Below are 15,559 nucleotides of genomic sequence, written 5' to 3' on the forward strand. Positions count from 1 at the left end.
CATCCTTCCCCTTGCAAAGGCGACAGTTACCTCCTGCCGGGCCCTCTTCCCAACCCCTCCCTGCCCTCCCTGGCCCCAAACAATGAGGCGGGATTTGGGCTGCAGACCCGAGTGGCCCTAAACTCCAACAGCCCAGGGGTGGAGGGGGGTTGGGAAGGATGCAGAGCTTCCCGAGGAAACCACAGGACGTAGCATTCTGGGAAATTCAAAAGTGCTAATCCAGTTCTGGCAATCTGAACTCTTCCTCCTCAGAGCTGAAGTCTGAGAGACATTCTTCCTCCCTTTGGCCACACGGCTGACAAGAAAAGTAGCTGACCAGCAAAATGAGCACCAGTTGGGTGGCGGGAGGGGAACACACCTTACAATTATTCGAAAATGTTGCGTATATATGTCCATGCCACTCTCTCACTTTGTCACAGCAGCTCGGTGGTTTGTGACCACCTAGAGGGGTGGGATAGGGAGGGTGCGAGGGAGGGAGACACAAGAGGGAAGAGATATGGGAACATATGTATATGTATAACTGATTTACTTTGTTATAAAACAGAAACTAACACACCATTGTAAAGCAAATATATTCCAATAAAGATGTTAAAAAAATAAAAAACAATAACATAAAATGTTGCCATTTCCTCCAAACTCTCAGTATTCACGTCTCATTATTCATTCACCACTCTGTTATTAGGGGTTACCACTGAATCAGTGATGACTCCAGAACTTCTGTAGGAGGGGTTTGGGGCAGGTGAGCAATTCATTCTGGGAAAGAGAGTCTAAAACCAAGTGAATGGCCCTTTACATTAGAATGGGCAAACTTCCCACACCCCACCTTGTCTCAACAGAGCCATTAATCTAGAAAAAACTACAGTGTCACTTTTCAGAGGTCTACCCTGTGTGCACACATGGAGAAGACACTTAGAATGTTAAAGTCAGCATGTTAAGTAATTTTCTTGAAATACTGTAACTAGCACCCAGTTTACTTTCTTCACAGGCCTTTTCATAATCTATTTGATTTTAGTCCTTTTTAATTGTCTGGTACACCTTTAACACCTAAACTCCAAGAGAGAAGGAGCTTCATCTTATTTCCAGTGCCTAGCACATAATGGTTTCTAAATGGAACTGATTCCAAGATTGGCCTCATTTAGGAATGGATCTGTTGTTATAATCAGGTTTCCGAAATCTTTAGTATCAATACGGAATCCTTTCCTCTCACATTTCACAGGAAGCTAGACTTCTTAAAGCCCAAACAGGGATACGTCTGAAGTTTCCTTGACTGATTTAAATTGAATTAAAATAATTATATTGTACAGGAAAAACTTTCAAAATTTTTACATTTTACAGAACATAACCACCTTTTCTTTCTCTACTTTCTTCCCTTCAGAACAAACTTTGCAACATTGGGGTGAGTTAAATCGTCAGAAATCTAGCCCCAAATTCAGCTCTCAATGACATGAAACACATTTTTTGCTCCTTTTTAATAAAAATCCTATATGCAGTACATTAATGTTTTCTTTTAGAAATTACGTTGACAACTTAATCCCTAATTCGAGGCATCCATATAATTGGTTTACAGAAAGGTTCTTCGGCAAAATATTTAACACAAGATATATATGAGATGCTGAGATCTGGGTAATATACCTTACTTGAAAGGCATGAATAGTTTTTAAACACTGTAGCATAATCACACTTAAGGCCATAGTTACTTTGTTCCCATATCCTTGCAATTCTATTTGAGGGGAGTTCTAAAAGGCCTGTGTCTTCTCCTGTGTCCACAACTGTAGACGTACACTGATGGCCCTCAATCCTGCTCTCCAAACTTCAAATAAGGGGCCAGAGACAAGGCTCGGGACTTGGAAAAGTCCTAGAAATTCCCTGCCTCAAAAGCAGTTTCACAGTTTCACCTTTGCCTAAGGATAACAGGGCTGAGTAGACATGCCAAAGTCTTCCAAATCCTGCTGGGTGTTTTGAATTATGGCTACACTGGCTGTGTACCCCTTGAGTTTTTATCTCCACATACTTGAATGAAATCCTGTAGTTCCTCTTTGGTTCTAGCATCTGTGACCTCTTCACAGGGTCTATATGCCATAGCTACTTTACCACTTTCTAAAATCAAGTTAACAAGGATCAATTCACAAGGTTTCTTGTTCTAAAACTTCCTGTATACAATGGTAGCACCCAATAATTAGACATTCTTTTGATTTCTAAAAGCAGAAAATAAGAGCATTTTCCTAGAAGTTCCCTCATCTGACACTTCCGTTTTTATCATAATTACTTGTGAAAAAATATATAACAAGTATCAACTTTGGTTCAAAAACCTTTATGATCTTAGAAATAAGAACTAAGGAATAATGACATAGGAATTAAAAGCTGTGGAAACAAAAATGTTCAATCACAATACAATGAAATAGGAAGGCATTAGGTGAGGGTCAAAGTGAGTTCAAACCTGGGATAGATACCAGTGGACTATAATAGATACTTCATGTTAGAAGCAAGGCAAGTGCCTACTCCTTGGGAACAAAATTCTACCAGATACAATGAACAAAGCTTTGGAGACAGAGACAGAGAGCATTTGAACACTCTACTGGCAGAAACTGGCCCATGTACCCTTTGGACAATACAGCTTTCCTCAAGGCAAGCTAGAGCCACCAGGCTTTTTGGTCTAAGGAGTTTTGAGTACATATAAGGAGTACCTTGGCATATTAAGGACAAACAACCCAGACATTTAGTTTGGTTCTTAAAGGTTGTTACCCAGAGTTGACAGCTGGTGGAGATTCAGCCTGATGACCAGGGAAGTCAAACTTCATTGGAAGGACTGCCCAGGCGGGAAGGCCAAGACCAATGCAGGGTCAACTCTTACAAGCAAATAAGCTCTCTGACAACTTAGCTAGGATTTCTCAGTCTCTAAGCCTGCAGGGCTGTGAAGCAGGGGAGCAATTCTGTTCCAGGAATCTACTAATCATAAAGTTTCCTTTGGGCACAGCCTGTGACATTCTCACCGCTGTATAACTCGATAGGGAACACAATCAACGCTATTCAGTAGCATGACCACTTTCAAGGATCACAGAAACGTAGCCAATAATTATATAAGAATCATATTCACCCAATATATCAGAAATGAAAACTGAAATTAAACTGATTCCAAAAACATAATCTAATAAACTCTTCAACAAGAAAACAACAATGATAATAATAATAGTCCATATATTTTGTCTGCTTACTAGGTTTCAGGCATAGTTCTAAGCTTTTTACATTCATCATCTCATTTACTCTTACAATATCCCCCATTAGGTGGTAAGCTGAAGTACTAACCCTATTTGCAGATAAAGAAATTGCAGCTTAGAGATATTAAACACCTTCAAATTTCTCTGGCTAGAAAAACCTAAAATTGCAACAACAACAACAAATAAATCTAAGAGACAAAGTTAGGACTCAAACACAGGTGTGCAGGGCTTATAATCACTACAGTATTCTGTACAATAAGCAAGCAATTGAGGAAGAACTGGATCAAACACTTTCTGTATGAACTGAGGCAAGTCATTCTACATCTAAACACTGGGGACAATAATATTTGCTGTCGTTTTTCTCATAAATGCCACAAAGAACAAATTTAAGACTGCTGCTGTCAAAGCATCTGGTGAATGAAAGAATAGGTAATATTTTAGATAACCATTATTTTCATCCAATTCACTTTTTTTTTTTTTTTTTGCGGTATGCGGGCCTCTCACTGTTGTGGCCTCTCCCATTGCGGAGCACAGGCTCCGAACGCGCAGGCTCAGCGGCCATGGCTCATGGGCCCAGCCGCTCCGCGGCACGTGGGATCTTCCTAGACCGGGGCACGAACCCGCGTCCCCTGCATCCGCAGGCGGACTCTCAACCACTGAGCCACCAGGGAAGCCCCATCCAACTAACTTTTCAAATAAGTTTATTTGCTCACTGAAACTGAAGGACTTCAAGGACAATCAGAATGGTCTTACCTAAAACCACAATCAGCAGTTTCTGGAATGCATCTATCATAGCCTTCTGAATAGCAAGCTTCTGGGTTACCTTCCTTTTCATACGGAATGATAATGACCCTAAATCCAACTAAAACAGATGAATTTAAAATGCCTGTCTGAATAACTGATTTCTAGGTTATGTGTTTAAAACTAAAAATGCATCTGTGATTCTTAGATCATTACCTTAGTGATCAAGGGCAGGCAGAACACTGGGGTGCGGTTGGATGTCGCTGTTGTAGGTATACCCTGGCTTGGCACATTTTTACTGCTCAGATCTATTCTGGAAGTTCCTAAAATACTAGACGGGAAATGCAAACCAAGAACGTGGCACAAATCTCATATGACACACAGATTTCAAGTGGACAAGTTGAGGCTACACTGCTACAGACCCTGCTCTCCTGAGCATGAAGGGCGGGATTCATACAGTGACATAGATTTGGTGGTGGTGCAGATGATCTGGCCTCTCCTCAACCATCACCCACTCAGGTGGATGGTGGAGCCTCCTCCACTCCGTTCGCTAACAGCCCTGCCTCTGACTTAAAACCCTAACCCCAAGTGCCATGGATTCTAGGAAAAAACTCAGTACCAATCGGAATCCCCTTTCTAGGGATCTATATTTACTTTTTCCGCTCAGGCCCTTCTCTGGGAGGCAAAGGACTGAACATTTACACAAGAGTTTATTTCAATCTTTAGACAATGGTTTTGTTGGGATAACTGAACGCCAGAAGACATCTGTATTTGAAGGACTATTTTAGCACATAACAAATTATTAACCAAAAAAAAAACACAAAAACTAACTAATTTTCCCTCCTCCTAAGCTTCTTGGCAGGCAGTCAGTTCTAAAATTCTAAAGTTTAAGGTGCTGTCAGGTATTGCCTAAGATAAAAACCTATACTGTCAGGCAGAAAAATTCTGCCCAGGGCTTTAGTTGCTTAGAAAAGGTGATGATGTATCTGAAAAGTTGAGTTTCAGAAAGAAAGGAAAAAAGAGAAATCCCACTCCCTCACCTCCCCATACACACACATATTGGAAAACAGACCTTCCTCCAACTTATCCAAAGGTTCCTCAGCCATGCCAACTCCAGGACTCCTGCACTCGTGGGACGGCAACACCACCTCTAAAGCACAGAAGAACTTGAGGCTTTGCTTCTGAAGTGGTGTCACAATATCTTCCTTTTCCCTTTCTTCAAGGTTAGAAAGATCCTGAAGCTGTTAGGATTTTGAATTAAAGGCTAGACTTCAAAATATCCTGTTGTTAGAAATAAAAACTAAACTCCAGCAACCCCAGGTAATAGTTTAGGTATGCTATAGCTTCAAAATCAAGTGTGAATTGCAAATGAATGACTAGATATGGTCAAATATTTTTTATTATATACCATACAAATACTGGAGAAAATTATGGACACCACCATCCAAGTCATTGAGATTATCACTAATTCTAGGTGGCAGGCCAATGCTCAGATACTTCCATGTGGAAGCCTCTCACATCTCCTCCCCATAGCCCTGTTCTATTCTTCTCTCTAAAGTCTAGGAGTTCAATGTTGAAAGGAGTCTGGTTAGTCAAAGAAAGTCTACAGAGTTTACCTTGATGATCCTTTTTGACAACCCATTGAAGCCAAAGTAGTAAATTGCCAATTCTTGGCATCTGGAGCTGTTTAGGGCAGGCATATTACGTTGAACCGCCTTATGTCTGGTGCCGAGATGAACCTAAAGACATAAAAGACCTAAAAATATCACAACCCTACATAGAGACTTATTTTGGATATACCTGAGATTTATCAATACCAATTTCATAGAGGGGCTGTGAAGATTAAGTAGCACATTTTAAGCAATGAGTTCACAGTGAGCCCTAAATAAATGTTATTTATTATTTTTAAGTCAGTACTTTTCTGCACCATTTCCAGGGCCCCTGATTAACCGGAAGGTTCCCTGACCTCTGGTGGTGAAAGTGATGATGAAAGCAACCAAGGAAGCCCAGCAGAAGCCTATTATGGGGCTGGGGGTAAGCAAAGGAAGTGAACTGTTTTAGTCGTCTCATCCTGTAGCTCCTGCTTGAGAATATGAGCTGAAGAGGAGATAAGATGGACCTGCCACTGAATTAGGACCTTAATCTGTAGCACCCCCTCCCCAAGTTACTAACCCCTGTCAGAAGAGGAATACGTATACCTCTCTAAATGTAAATAAAGCAACCAAAAGAATTAGAGGTTCATCTGCATTAACAAGCTTCTTTGTGAGTGCCAATATTTCCAGTCTTAACTCTCTCAATAACTTACATATTACTGTGGAGTTTTTACATCACTAGTTCTTTCTTAAATGTCTATTTCCATTTTGAACAGCGTGTAGTATATAAATACAGTCATAAAAATTCAAATACAAATAAAGTCAAAGAATTGTTAATTCTTTGATTTGTTTGTGCATCTTCCCCGTCACTAGTTTATGAGCTCCTTAAGTGCTTGAAGGAACCGTATATTATTCTTTCCTTGTTACGAGAAACAAGCATAGGTCTTGGCATATAATAGGGGAGTGGTGGTCTGTTGACTGAGTGAATGAATGAGTACATAAGAAAATGAAATTATTTTCTTCAACTGAAGCTGGCTGCTGGGAAGGAGAAATGAAGACTAATTTTTAAATGTTGAGTGTCGCATGGGAGTCTAGGCCCTGTACGGTGAGTCATAATGGAGCTGTCCTGGACAATTAGGAAACTTCAGAAGGGCTCTGAGCCCCTGGGTAGTAGAGACAGTTGACATCTGGGATAACCTTGCCACAGTTCTTGTTGGCAAACATATCCCTTCGTGCTACTGAGAAAAACTCAGATACATTAGGCCTTTCCTTCATTTTATTTTAAGATGTTATTATCTTTTCTTTATTTATTAAAAATACAAGGGGAAAAAGATAAGAAGTATGTATAACTGCCAATGAATAAAAGAACTCATAATTGGAACTTCCCTGCAGTGCAGTGGTTAAGACTCCATGCTCCCAATGCAGGGGCCTTGGTTCAATACCTGGTCAGTGAACTATGTCTCACATGCATGCTGCAACTAAGAGTTCGCACACCACAATTAAGGAGCCTGCGAGCCACAACTAAGGAGCCTGCCTGCTGCAACTAAGACCCGGTGCAACCAAATAAATAAAATTTTAAAAGAACGCAGAATTAAAGTAGGTAACAATTTCGGGCGTGTGGGCAGTAAACTAAGGCTCTGCATTAAATAAGGAAATCTAATACGAATGCCCTTTCCTCTCAACTCTATAGTGACTTGTAGAACATTCTATCAGTGCCGAACCTTATGCTGTGAAAATCTCAGAACCTAAGCTTATGGAATGGTCTTCATGTCCAATATAAGAAAAGAACTCATTACTCACAACTGACACCAAGTAACTGTTTCATAATCTTTCCAGGACCATCTGTAATATCTGAGTGGTTATGTGAAACGGTCGCAGGGTCTGCAAACAAAAGAATGCCTGACACAAAATCATTTCAATCCCAGGGAGTACAGCCAGGATTGAAGAGGGTGGTAAACAGGGTACAGAAGTGGGAGGTAGTGTACCTGGAGTCACATCTGAGGAGAGTTCTCAGATTCAATAAAGGTGAAATCAGTGAGTAAAGAAATATGGGTGAGAATAAGCAGCAAGGTCAGTAGAAAGTAGCCAGAGCGAGAAGCCAACCAGAGAAGACACACAATTATAAAGGGAAAGTTCTGGGAAATCTAAGCCTCACTCACTTATTCAGAGGAATTGAAAAGGTCCTTGAAAAAGGAATGGTGGCTGAATGGAGGCACATAATGAAATGTTAATTCTGGGGAAGTAAAATTGGATGGCATGTTAATATGGAATAAGGTTTCTACAATGCATGAAAGAATATTTTAACCATTTTCTGGAATGTGAAGGGAGCTCTGAATAGGCAGTTTGAGAGTGGTGATGAAGCCTCCTTTATGTTACATCTGGCAAAAGTTCCTCAAGCTCCGGACTTCCCTGGCGGCACGGTGGTTAAGAGGCCGCCTGCCAATGCAGGGGACACGGGTTCGATCCCTCGTCCGGGAAGATCCCACATGCCGCAGAGCAACTAAGCCCGTAAGCCACAACTACTAAAGCCTGCGTGCCTAGAACCCGTGCTCCACAACAAGAGAAGCCATCGCGATGAGAAGCCCACACACCACAAGGAAGAGGAATCCCCGCTCGCCGCAACTAGAGAAACCCAGCGCGCAGCAACAAGACCCAACGCAGCCATAAATAAATAAATAAATTAATTAATTAATGAAAACCGTTTGTAAACCTCACACATTTGAAATCCACGTAAAAGTAAATATAAGGAAGACTCTTGTGAAGATTTCTTAAATTAAGGGGCAGCGTAAAATGACATGGGGTTTAACATCAGTTAACTTTGGGTTTGGCCTCTAGTTTCCACATGTACTGTCATGAACCTTAAGTAAGTCACTTAACCATCCTGAGTTCGAGTTTCTTCATCTAAAAAAAAGAAAGAAAGATCTGGGGAACTGGGGGATCAGTGGAGCAGTGAATCTGAGAGCATTCTGTACACCACAGTGCTGTACAAATGCTGGCCTTTCCCCCCCACCCCGCTGGGATCTTAGTTCCCCGACCAGGGATTGAACCCGGGCCCTCAGCAGTGAAAGTGCAGAGTCCTAACACTGGACCGCCAGGGAATTCCCGATGGCCTATCAGTTTAAAATTCAGCACTTCATCCCAGTAGAGCGAGGAATTCCACATTTGGACCCACCTTCACTGGAGATGTCTGAAAAAGCTGCTTCTGGTCGCATGCCTTTTGGGCTCTGTGGGCATCCCCTGCTGAATAAAACTTGATGATGCCACAGAACCCAGGACCGGCCACTGCTGCGTTTGGGAAGACTCGGACCGAATACAGAAGGCCAAACTGGGAGAAGACTGTGAACAGAGAATGCTGTAGGGTGGTCCCATGCTAAGTAAGTGCAGGAGATTTCACGCCCAGGATAACAAACCGCCCGTTCCCTTATATTCCCCCAGCCCTTCGCCACAGGCAACTGTGGTGAGCCTGCAACTCCAAACACTTCTCATTTTATGAACAAGTTTCCCTCTGAAATCCTAAGCTTCGAGAAGCATTAGGAGGCAATGCCGTCTGTTGGGAACTATCTCTCAAAAATCTCTGGGGCCGAGCTGACTGCTCAGGTCGGCTCTAGAACTAAGATTCCTCTCAGCGGAGACCACAGGCAGATGAGGTGCTGAAGCAGTACCCCGGGCCGCCCAGTTACTGGGGCGCGCGGCGGCTTCCTCCACCCCTCCCTCCGCCCCGGCTCGGCTCACTTGCAAGGCCTCGGCCGTGGGTCCAGAGCTCAGCTCCCACACCAGCAAGGTTTTCTCACCCGCGACGGGAACCGCAAAAGTTACCAACTCCGCCATTCTACCGGTACCCCGTGTGCGCGGTTCGAGGCACAAGCGGACTGCGCCTGCGCACGCGCGCCCGCGCTTTTTAAAAAAGGGATCCTGAGGGGCGGAGCCAACTCGGCGGGAGTGGGACGGGGGCGGGGCTCGGACCTCTCCCTCGCCCCTCCCACTCCGGGCTTGTCTCTGCCTCTAGTTCCCCTTCCGCAGCTCGCGCGCCCAGAAGTTTTGGAGTTTAGCGTTTCTATTCAAGTGTATTTTTAGCGTAGAGTCCAAAGTGTGAGTTTACAGGATCGAATGGTGCGGACATCTTTACAGCAGCTGTCTTCATCTTCAAAGTTCCAGAGGAGACTAGAGTACTAAGTAGTTAGTGCTAACTATCCACTGAACTTTAAAAACTTAGATTTCCCGACTCTGTGTGAGAAATGACCACCAAAGATGCAATCCCTCGACTTGAGTGTTTGCATGAGTCTTAAATATGCAAATCAAGTTATAACATTAAAGCCATCAACAGGCTAGTACGAAATTCTTAAAAAGCTGGTTTCCAGTCCATTTTCCTAAAGTACTCCCAAATCACCGAGCACATTTCTCCATCCCCACCACGACTTTCTCCACCTCAATATATCAGACCCTTATCCCCACCCATTACCTACTTCTGAGCTCTTTTACTTCAAGAATTGTTGACTTTGGAGGAATTACTTGGATCTTGATACTGTTTCAAACCAATAACTATAGATTTATTATCTATATCATTATCCATTGCATTCATTGTATGTATCCATTTATTCATTGTATCCATTATCTGTGTATGGAGAAGATCCATAATCTTCTCCAGATAGATTATGAACACCTCATGAACAATATTTACAGATTTATCATCCTTTTTCTGGTACCTAGCACACTCATACTCTATTAGGTACTCAAATATACTTGGGATTAATCATGACTAAATTAACACATTCTTTGCACAAGGAATGCTTTAATAATTCCAAAAATATAGAAAATTCTTCATCGTGGTCTTCTTGGTTTGCAAATGACAGTCAGGAACCAGGGGCCTGGGCCTGGATAGGAACAAGGAGGAAGCCCTAGGAAACCATTTACTCCTGGGGCTCTGGTCAGTTTTATTTGTAAATGGGAAAGGAAGAAAATAACATGAGGTGGAGGCAAGAGGAAGAAGAAATGAAGAATTCCCAAGTGAGGAGAGGAGTTCTGGAATGACTCCACCACAGGCCTGCTCCCTGTCTCATGCCAGGTGGCATCCTGTCATCCAGTAGGAGAGTGGCCGGCCTGCACAGTGCAACCTCCATTTTACCCTGTGGAGAGAAGGAAGATTGGTTCTTTTTTTTTATTAAGAATCAATTTTATTTATTTTTGGTTGCGTTGGGTCTTCGTTGCTGCACACGGGCTTTCTCTAGTTGCGGCGAGTGGGGACTACTCTTTGTTGCGGTGTGCGGGCTTCTTATAGCAGTGGCTTCTCTTGTTGCGGAGCACAGGCTCCAGGCGCGTGCGCTCAGTAGTTGTTGCACATGGACTTTGTTGCTCCACGGCATGTGGAATCTTCCCGGACCAGGGCTCGAACCCGTGTCCCCTGCATTAGCAGACGTATTCTTAACCAATGAGCCACCAGGGAAGCCCCGCAACACTTTTTATAGAAAATGCTGCTGCCAATTATGTAGAGAGGGCCCGTGGCAGCCGTGTTTATGTTGCTTAATTTCTTCCATGCCTGTAGCTGAATGAATGGAGCTGGGACACAGGGTCCAAGCTGAACCCATCAGATCCTCCCTGCCAGGCACTTGGACTGGGACTGAGCCTAGCTAGTCTCTATGGTTGCTTAGGACATTAGCCCATAGATTCAGGGCAGACATAGTCTGTCTGGTAGACTGTAGAGCAGAGAAAGCTGGTCTGCAGAGGGAGTAGTGAAGCCAATGCACAAAGAGAAGCAGAAACCTGCAGAGGAAAGTTTCCAGCCCTGCTTCCACCCTCTTCCTGAGGCCCAGCTGCACCCCTTGTGTGTGCTCAGCAAGACACCTTGTCCTCTCAGAATAAATCTCCCCCAGCTAGCTCAAGTTGTTCTGTTCCAGCAACCAAAAGGATTTTGTTTAATACGGTGTCAGAGGAAGAGCCAGATCCCAGGTCTTCTAAGTGGGAGTTCCAAGCCCTGCCACATCCCACATTTTTCTAGGCATAGAAAAGGTCAGGTCCTGGCCTACTGTCCCTTTCTCTGTCACTACATCTTGCTTAAGGCTCCGCCCACTAACTTCGTCCCACCATGGCCTCCTCACCAGTTCTTCATCCCCCCTGTTCCGGACACAATCCTTTTCGCACAGTTGATGATTGAAAGAAGATTGGGGCTCAGCAGTTCTGAAAGCGAGAAAGAGGATAGCCGTCAGTGCACAGGGGACAGTCCCGAAGACTGGCTCTCCCTGCAAGGCATGTGCCACCCAGTGGCTGAGCACTTCCGGATGAGGCAAGTCTTCCCCCTCAGAGGCCCATTTGGACATCCGTACAATGGCTGCTGGAGGTTGGGGATGGTTGGGGGGTGGGGGCAGGAGGGGCAGGAGGGCTGAGATTTGAGCCTCTTTACTGCCATACTCCCTAATGGATGGTAGTTCACCCCAAGTGTGGAGGATTCTAGGGAAAGGAAATGCCAAAAGAGGCAGCACAGAGACGAAGGAAAAGTCCTGCCTAAGGAGGGAGGCTCTTCAGGTGAAGAGCCCAGGGCCATTAATCAGAGTACAAAGGAGGAGATGGGGGACAGAATCACGGACCTGTGGAGCCTCCTGGATTAGCCCTGAGGTGGGAGTTTGCACTTGGCCTTCGGTCAGACCATTAGCCAAAGGCAGCCCTACTTGGTGGTGACAGCTGAGCCTTCAGGGCCACCAGTTTGGCATTCAGCACTGGTTCTATGAGCCTCAGTTTGCTCACCAATAAAGTGGGGATCATACTAGTTTCTACTGCATGGCAAGTTGGATGAAATGAGCTATGTATGTAAAGTACTGAGTATATAATACGCTCTCAGTAAATGCTGGCCGCTGCACTGCTCTGCTGCTACTGCCTGTGCAGAGCTTCTCTGGACCCTGCTAGCACACTGCAGAACCGCCTATGGGCATTTAGGGAGACGAGTCAACCCTCTGCTCAGTAACGGGATTCCCTGATTCCTTGAACCAATCCTCTGGGGTTGTTTCCAGGCTGTGTGTGGGAAGGGAAGTCCCGTGAGCAGAGCCTGGTCATCTCTCTCACCTCTCCCACCCTGGGGCCCTGGCCAGACCTTGACAGTCCACTTGGCAAATGTTTTCCGTGTGACTCTTGTAATCATTGCACCAGTAGTGGCTGTTGATCTGGAAGATGCCATAGTCAAAGCTGCCATCTGTATTTTCATTTACCTTTGTTATGTTGAAGTGACTTTCCACGAAAGCCAGGCACAGCCCTTAGAACAGGGAAAAGAGGGTTTTTAGACGGGGGGCCAAGCTGAGGGACAAGGAAGACGGTGGAGAAAGGGAGACGAGGAATGAGAAGAAAGGAACAGGCTTCCCTGGTGGTGCAGTGGTTAAGACAACTAAGCCCGTGCGCCACAACTACAGAGCCTGCACTCTAGAGCCAGCGAGCCACAAGTACTGAAGCCCATGCGCTCTAGGGCCCGTGCTCCACAACAAGAGAAGCCACCGCAATGAGAAGCCTGCACAACTCAACGAAGAGTAACCCCTGCTCGCCACAACTAGAGAAAGCCTGCGCACAGCAACAAAGACCCAACGCAGCCAATAATTTATTAATTTTTTTTTAAAAAAAAAAAGAAGAAAGGAACAAAGCCTAAGAGGCTAGATGGGGCTAGTGGGCCAGAAACACCCATTAGCTTCTCCTCTCATTCTTCAGTCCATCCACCCATCAGTACAACCACTCATCTGTCCATCTGTCCATGCATGATTTCTGCACTTAATGATCACCTACTGTGTGCCAGAAACTGTGCAAAACCCAGTGAGGGACATTTAGCTGGCTCAAATGCAGATGCTGCCTTCAAGGTGCCTATAGAATAAGAATGAAGATATGTACCTAAAAAACCCACAAAGCAAGATGAAAGGAGAGAGTGTTATAAGGCAGACGTGCCTTACAATTCTGGGCAAGAGGGAGCTATCTCTACCATGGAGCAGGACGAAACCTTTGCACTGGCTGTTCCCTCTGCCTGGAATGCTCTTCCGCCAGATGTTTGGGGGACTAGGTCCTTTATTCCATTCAGCACTGCTCAATGTCACCTCCTCAGAGAGGCCTTCCTTGACTTCCCCCTCTAGAACAGTGTCACCCATCACTCCCCACTGCTCTATGCTTCTGCATAGCATTTATCACCACCAGGAAGCACTTCATATATTTGCGTGTTTCTTTCTTGCTGTCTCTTCCCCTAGAATGTGAACACTATGAGAGAAGGAGCTGTGTTGATATCTCTATCCCCAGCGCCTAAAATAGTTCCTGGGACATAATAAGTGCTCAGTTAAGAATCGTGGAACAAATATCGAATGTTGGGAAAGGCTTCTTGGACAGGGCTGCTTTTTGAACTTGACTTTGAAAAACAAATGAGAGAAAAAGAAAGATGGCCACGGAGGGCATGACCGGGAGAGGAGGAGAAAGGGGGTGTGAGGGTGTGAGGAAACGGCACTCACAGTCACTCAGGGAGTAGCCCTCAAAGCCAACCAAGTCCTCCTGGTGCAGCACCTTGGCCAAGTCACATCGGTTGATGAGGCTGGCTTGATTCACAGCAACGAGACAGCTGACCAAGGAGATGAGTAGCAGGGTCGTCATCCTCAGAGGGGAGGAGACGCAGTGGAGGGTGAGCAGAGGAAGGCCTGCGGGTCCTAGGGTCTCCCAGGAGAGAGAGTCTTCTGGGGAATCTGGAGAGAGCAACCACATGTCCTCGCTTACTCACTGCCCCCCTCCTGGCTGTTTCTCTTTCCTCTCATGTATTATTTTATAAATACATTTTTGGGGGGGTCTCCTGTTGTTTTGTTTCTGGTTTTGTTTTTCCTAGTCTAAAATTAACGATGCTAGGGCATGTCAAATAGAAATGAGAGCCAGCTCAAAGGGGTACCCACTGGCCAAATCTGGAACAGCATTTTTTGGGTAACAGCTTTACTGAGATATAATTCACAATATATAATTCACATACCATACACTTAATTCATTTAAAGTATACAATTCAATCATTTTTCACAGAACTGTGCAACCAATCCCACAGTCAACTTTAGAATATTTTCATCAACCCAAAAAGAAACCCCATATCCGTTAGCACTCACCGTCTGTTCCACTTCCCTCCAGCCTCTGGCAACCAATAATCTACTTTCTATCTCCATAGATTTGCATATTCTGAACATTTCATATAAATGAAGTCATACTCTGGTCTTTTGTGTTTGACTTCTGTCACTTAACAATGTTTTCAAGGTTTCATCCATGTTGTAGCATATACCAATATTTCATGCCCTTTCACGGCTGAATAATATGCCATCGTACGGATATATCACAATATGGTTATGCATTCATCAGTTTGTGGACATTTAAGTTGTTTCTATTTTTTGGCTATTATGAATAATGCTGCTATGAACATTCGTGTACAAGTTTTTGTGTGGACAAATGTTTCCATTCCTTTGGATACATACCAAAGAGTGGAATTGCTGGGTCACATGGTGACCTAAAGTTTAAACTTTTGAGGAATTGCTGGACTTCCAAAGCGGCTGTACCATTTTACATTCCCATCAGCAATGTATGGAGGTTCCAATTTCTCCACATCCTCACCAACAGAGTTATTAACTGTCTTTTTGATCAAAGCTATCCTAATGGGTGTGAAGTGGTATCACATTGTGATTTTGATTTACATTTGCCTCATGGCTAATAATGTTGATCAACTTTTCACATGCTCATTGGCTATTTGTGTAACTTTGGTAAAATGTCTTTTCAGAACCTCTGCCCACGTTTTCAGTTGGGTTGTTTGTCTTTTCATTATTGAGTTGTAAGTGCTCTTTATATATTCTGGGTATTAGAACCTTATCAGATACTTGCTTTGCAAATCCTCACATTCTGTGGGTTGCCTTTCACTTTCTTTTCTTTTTTAATAAATTTATTTATTTATTTATTTTTGGCTGCGTTGGGTGTTTGTTGCTGTGCGTGGGCTTTCTCTAGTTGTGGCGAGTGGGGGCTACTGTTGGTTGCAGTGTGTGGGCT

General features: G+C 44.1%; 2 protein-coding genes across 2 annotated transcripts in view; both read right to left on the reverse strand.

The window, feature by feature from the left end:
* Positions 1 to 204: 204 nt before the first annotated feature.
* On the reverse strand, positions 205 to 9,502 carry LOC149746775 (RAD52 motif-containing protein 1-like). The gene is made up of 7 exons (XM_089901361.1): positions 9,281 to 9,502; positions 8,721 to 8,900; positions 5,573 to 5,695; positions 5,029 to 5,197; positions 3,969 to 4,067; positions 2,013 to 2,097; positions 205 to 317 (listed from the first exon to the last, which is right to left on the reverse strand). Exons 1-7 carry the CDS (start codon positions 9,374 to 9,376, stop codon positions 215 to 217), a joined length of 855 nt encoding a protein of 284 aa, XP_089757487.1. The 5' UTR covers positions 9,377 to 9,502; the 3' UTR covers positions 205 to 214.
* Positions 9,503 to 10,117: 615 nt separating this feature from the next.
* LYZL6 (lysozyme like 6) overlaps positions 10,118 to 15,559 on the reverse strand; it is a 28,233-nt gene continuing 22,791 nt past the window's right edge. Inside the window, exons 4-7 of the mRNA XM_089901832.1 lie at positions 14,008 to 14,226; positions 12,627 to 12,785; positions 11,641 to 11,719; positions 10,118 to 10,671 (exon numbers count right to left, since the gene is read on the reverse strand). Coding sequence (XP_089757958.1) covers positions 10,602 to 10,671; positions 11,641 to 11,719; positions 12,627 to 12,785; positions 14,008 to 14,226 — 527 coding nt within the window. The 3' untranslated portion in view covers positions 10,118 to 10,601. The remainder of the gene's footprint in view (positions 10,672 to 11,640; positions 11,720 to 12,626; positions 12,786 to 14,007; positions 14,227 to 15,559) is intronic.

Source organism: Delphinapterus leucas, chromosome 19 (genome assembly GCF_059928025.1).
Source record: "Delphinapterus leucas isolate spDelLeu-1000000601 "Yukka" chromosome 19, BTC_Dleu_Yukka2, whole genome shotgun sequence".
Classification (NCBI taxonomy): Eukaryota; Metazoa; Chordata; class Mammalia; order Artiodactyla; family Monodontidae; genus Delphinapterus; species Delphinapterus leucas.

Bases quoted from the DNA above. Each gene is read 5' to 3' on its own strand.
- LOC149746775 (XM_089901361.1), bottom strand. From the start codon at position 9,376: ATGGCGGAGTTGGTAACTTTTGCGGTTCCCGTCGCGGGTGAGAAAACC. The intron at 5,198-5,572 runs GTAAACTCTGTA...AAATCCTAACAG, and splicing joins TGTCAAAAAGGATCATCAAG to CTTCAGGATCTTTCTAACCT. The intron at 318-2,012 runs AGTATGTGGAGA...GCTCATTTTGCT, and splicing joins GAACTACAGGATTTCATTCA to GGTCAGCTACTTTTCTTGTC.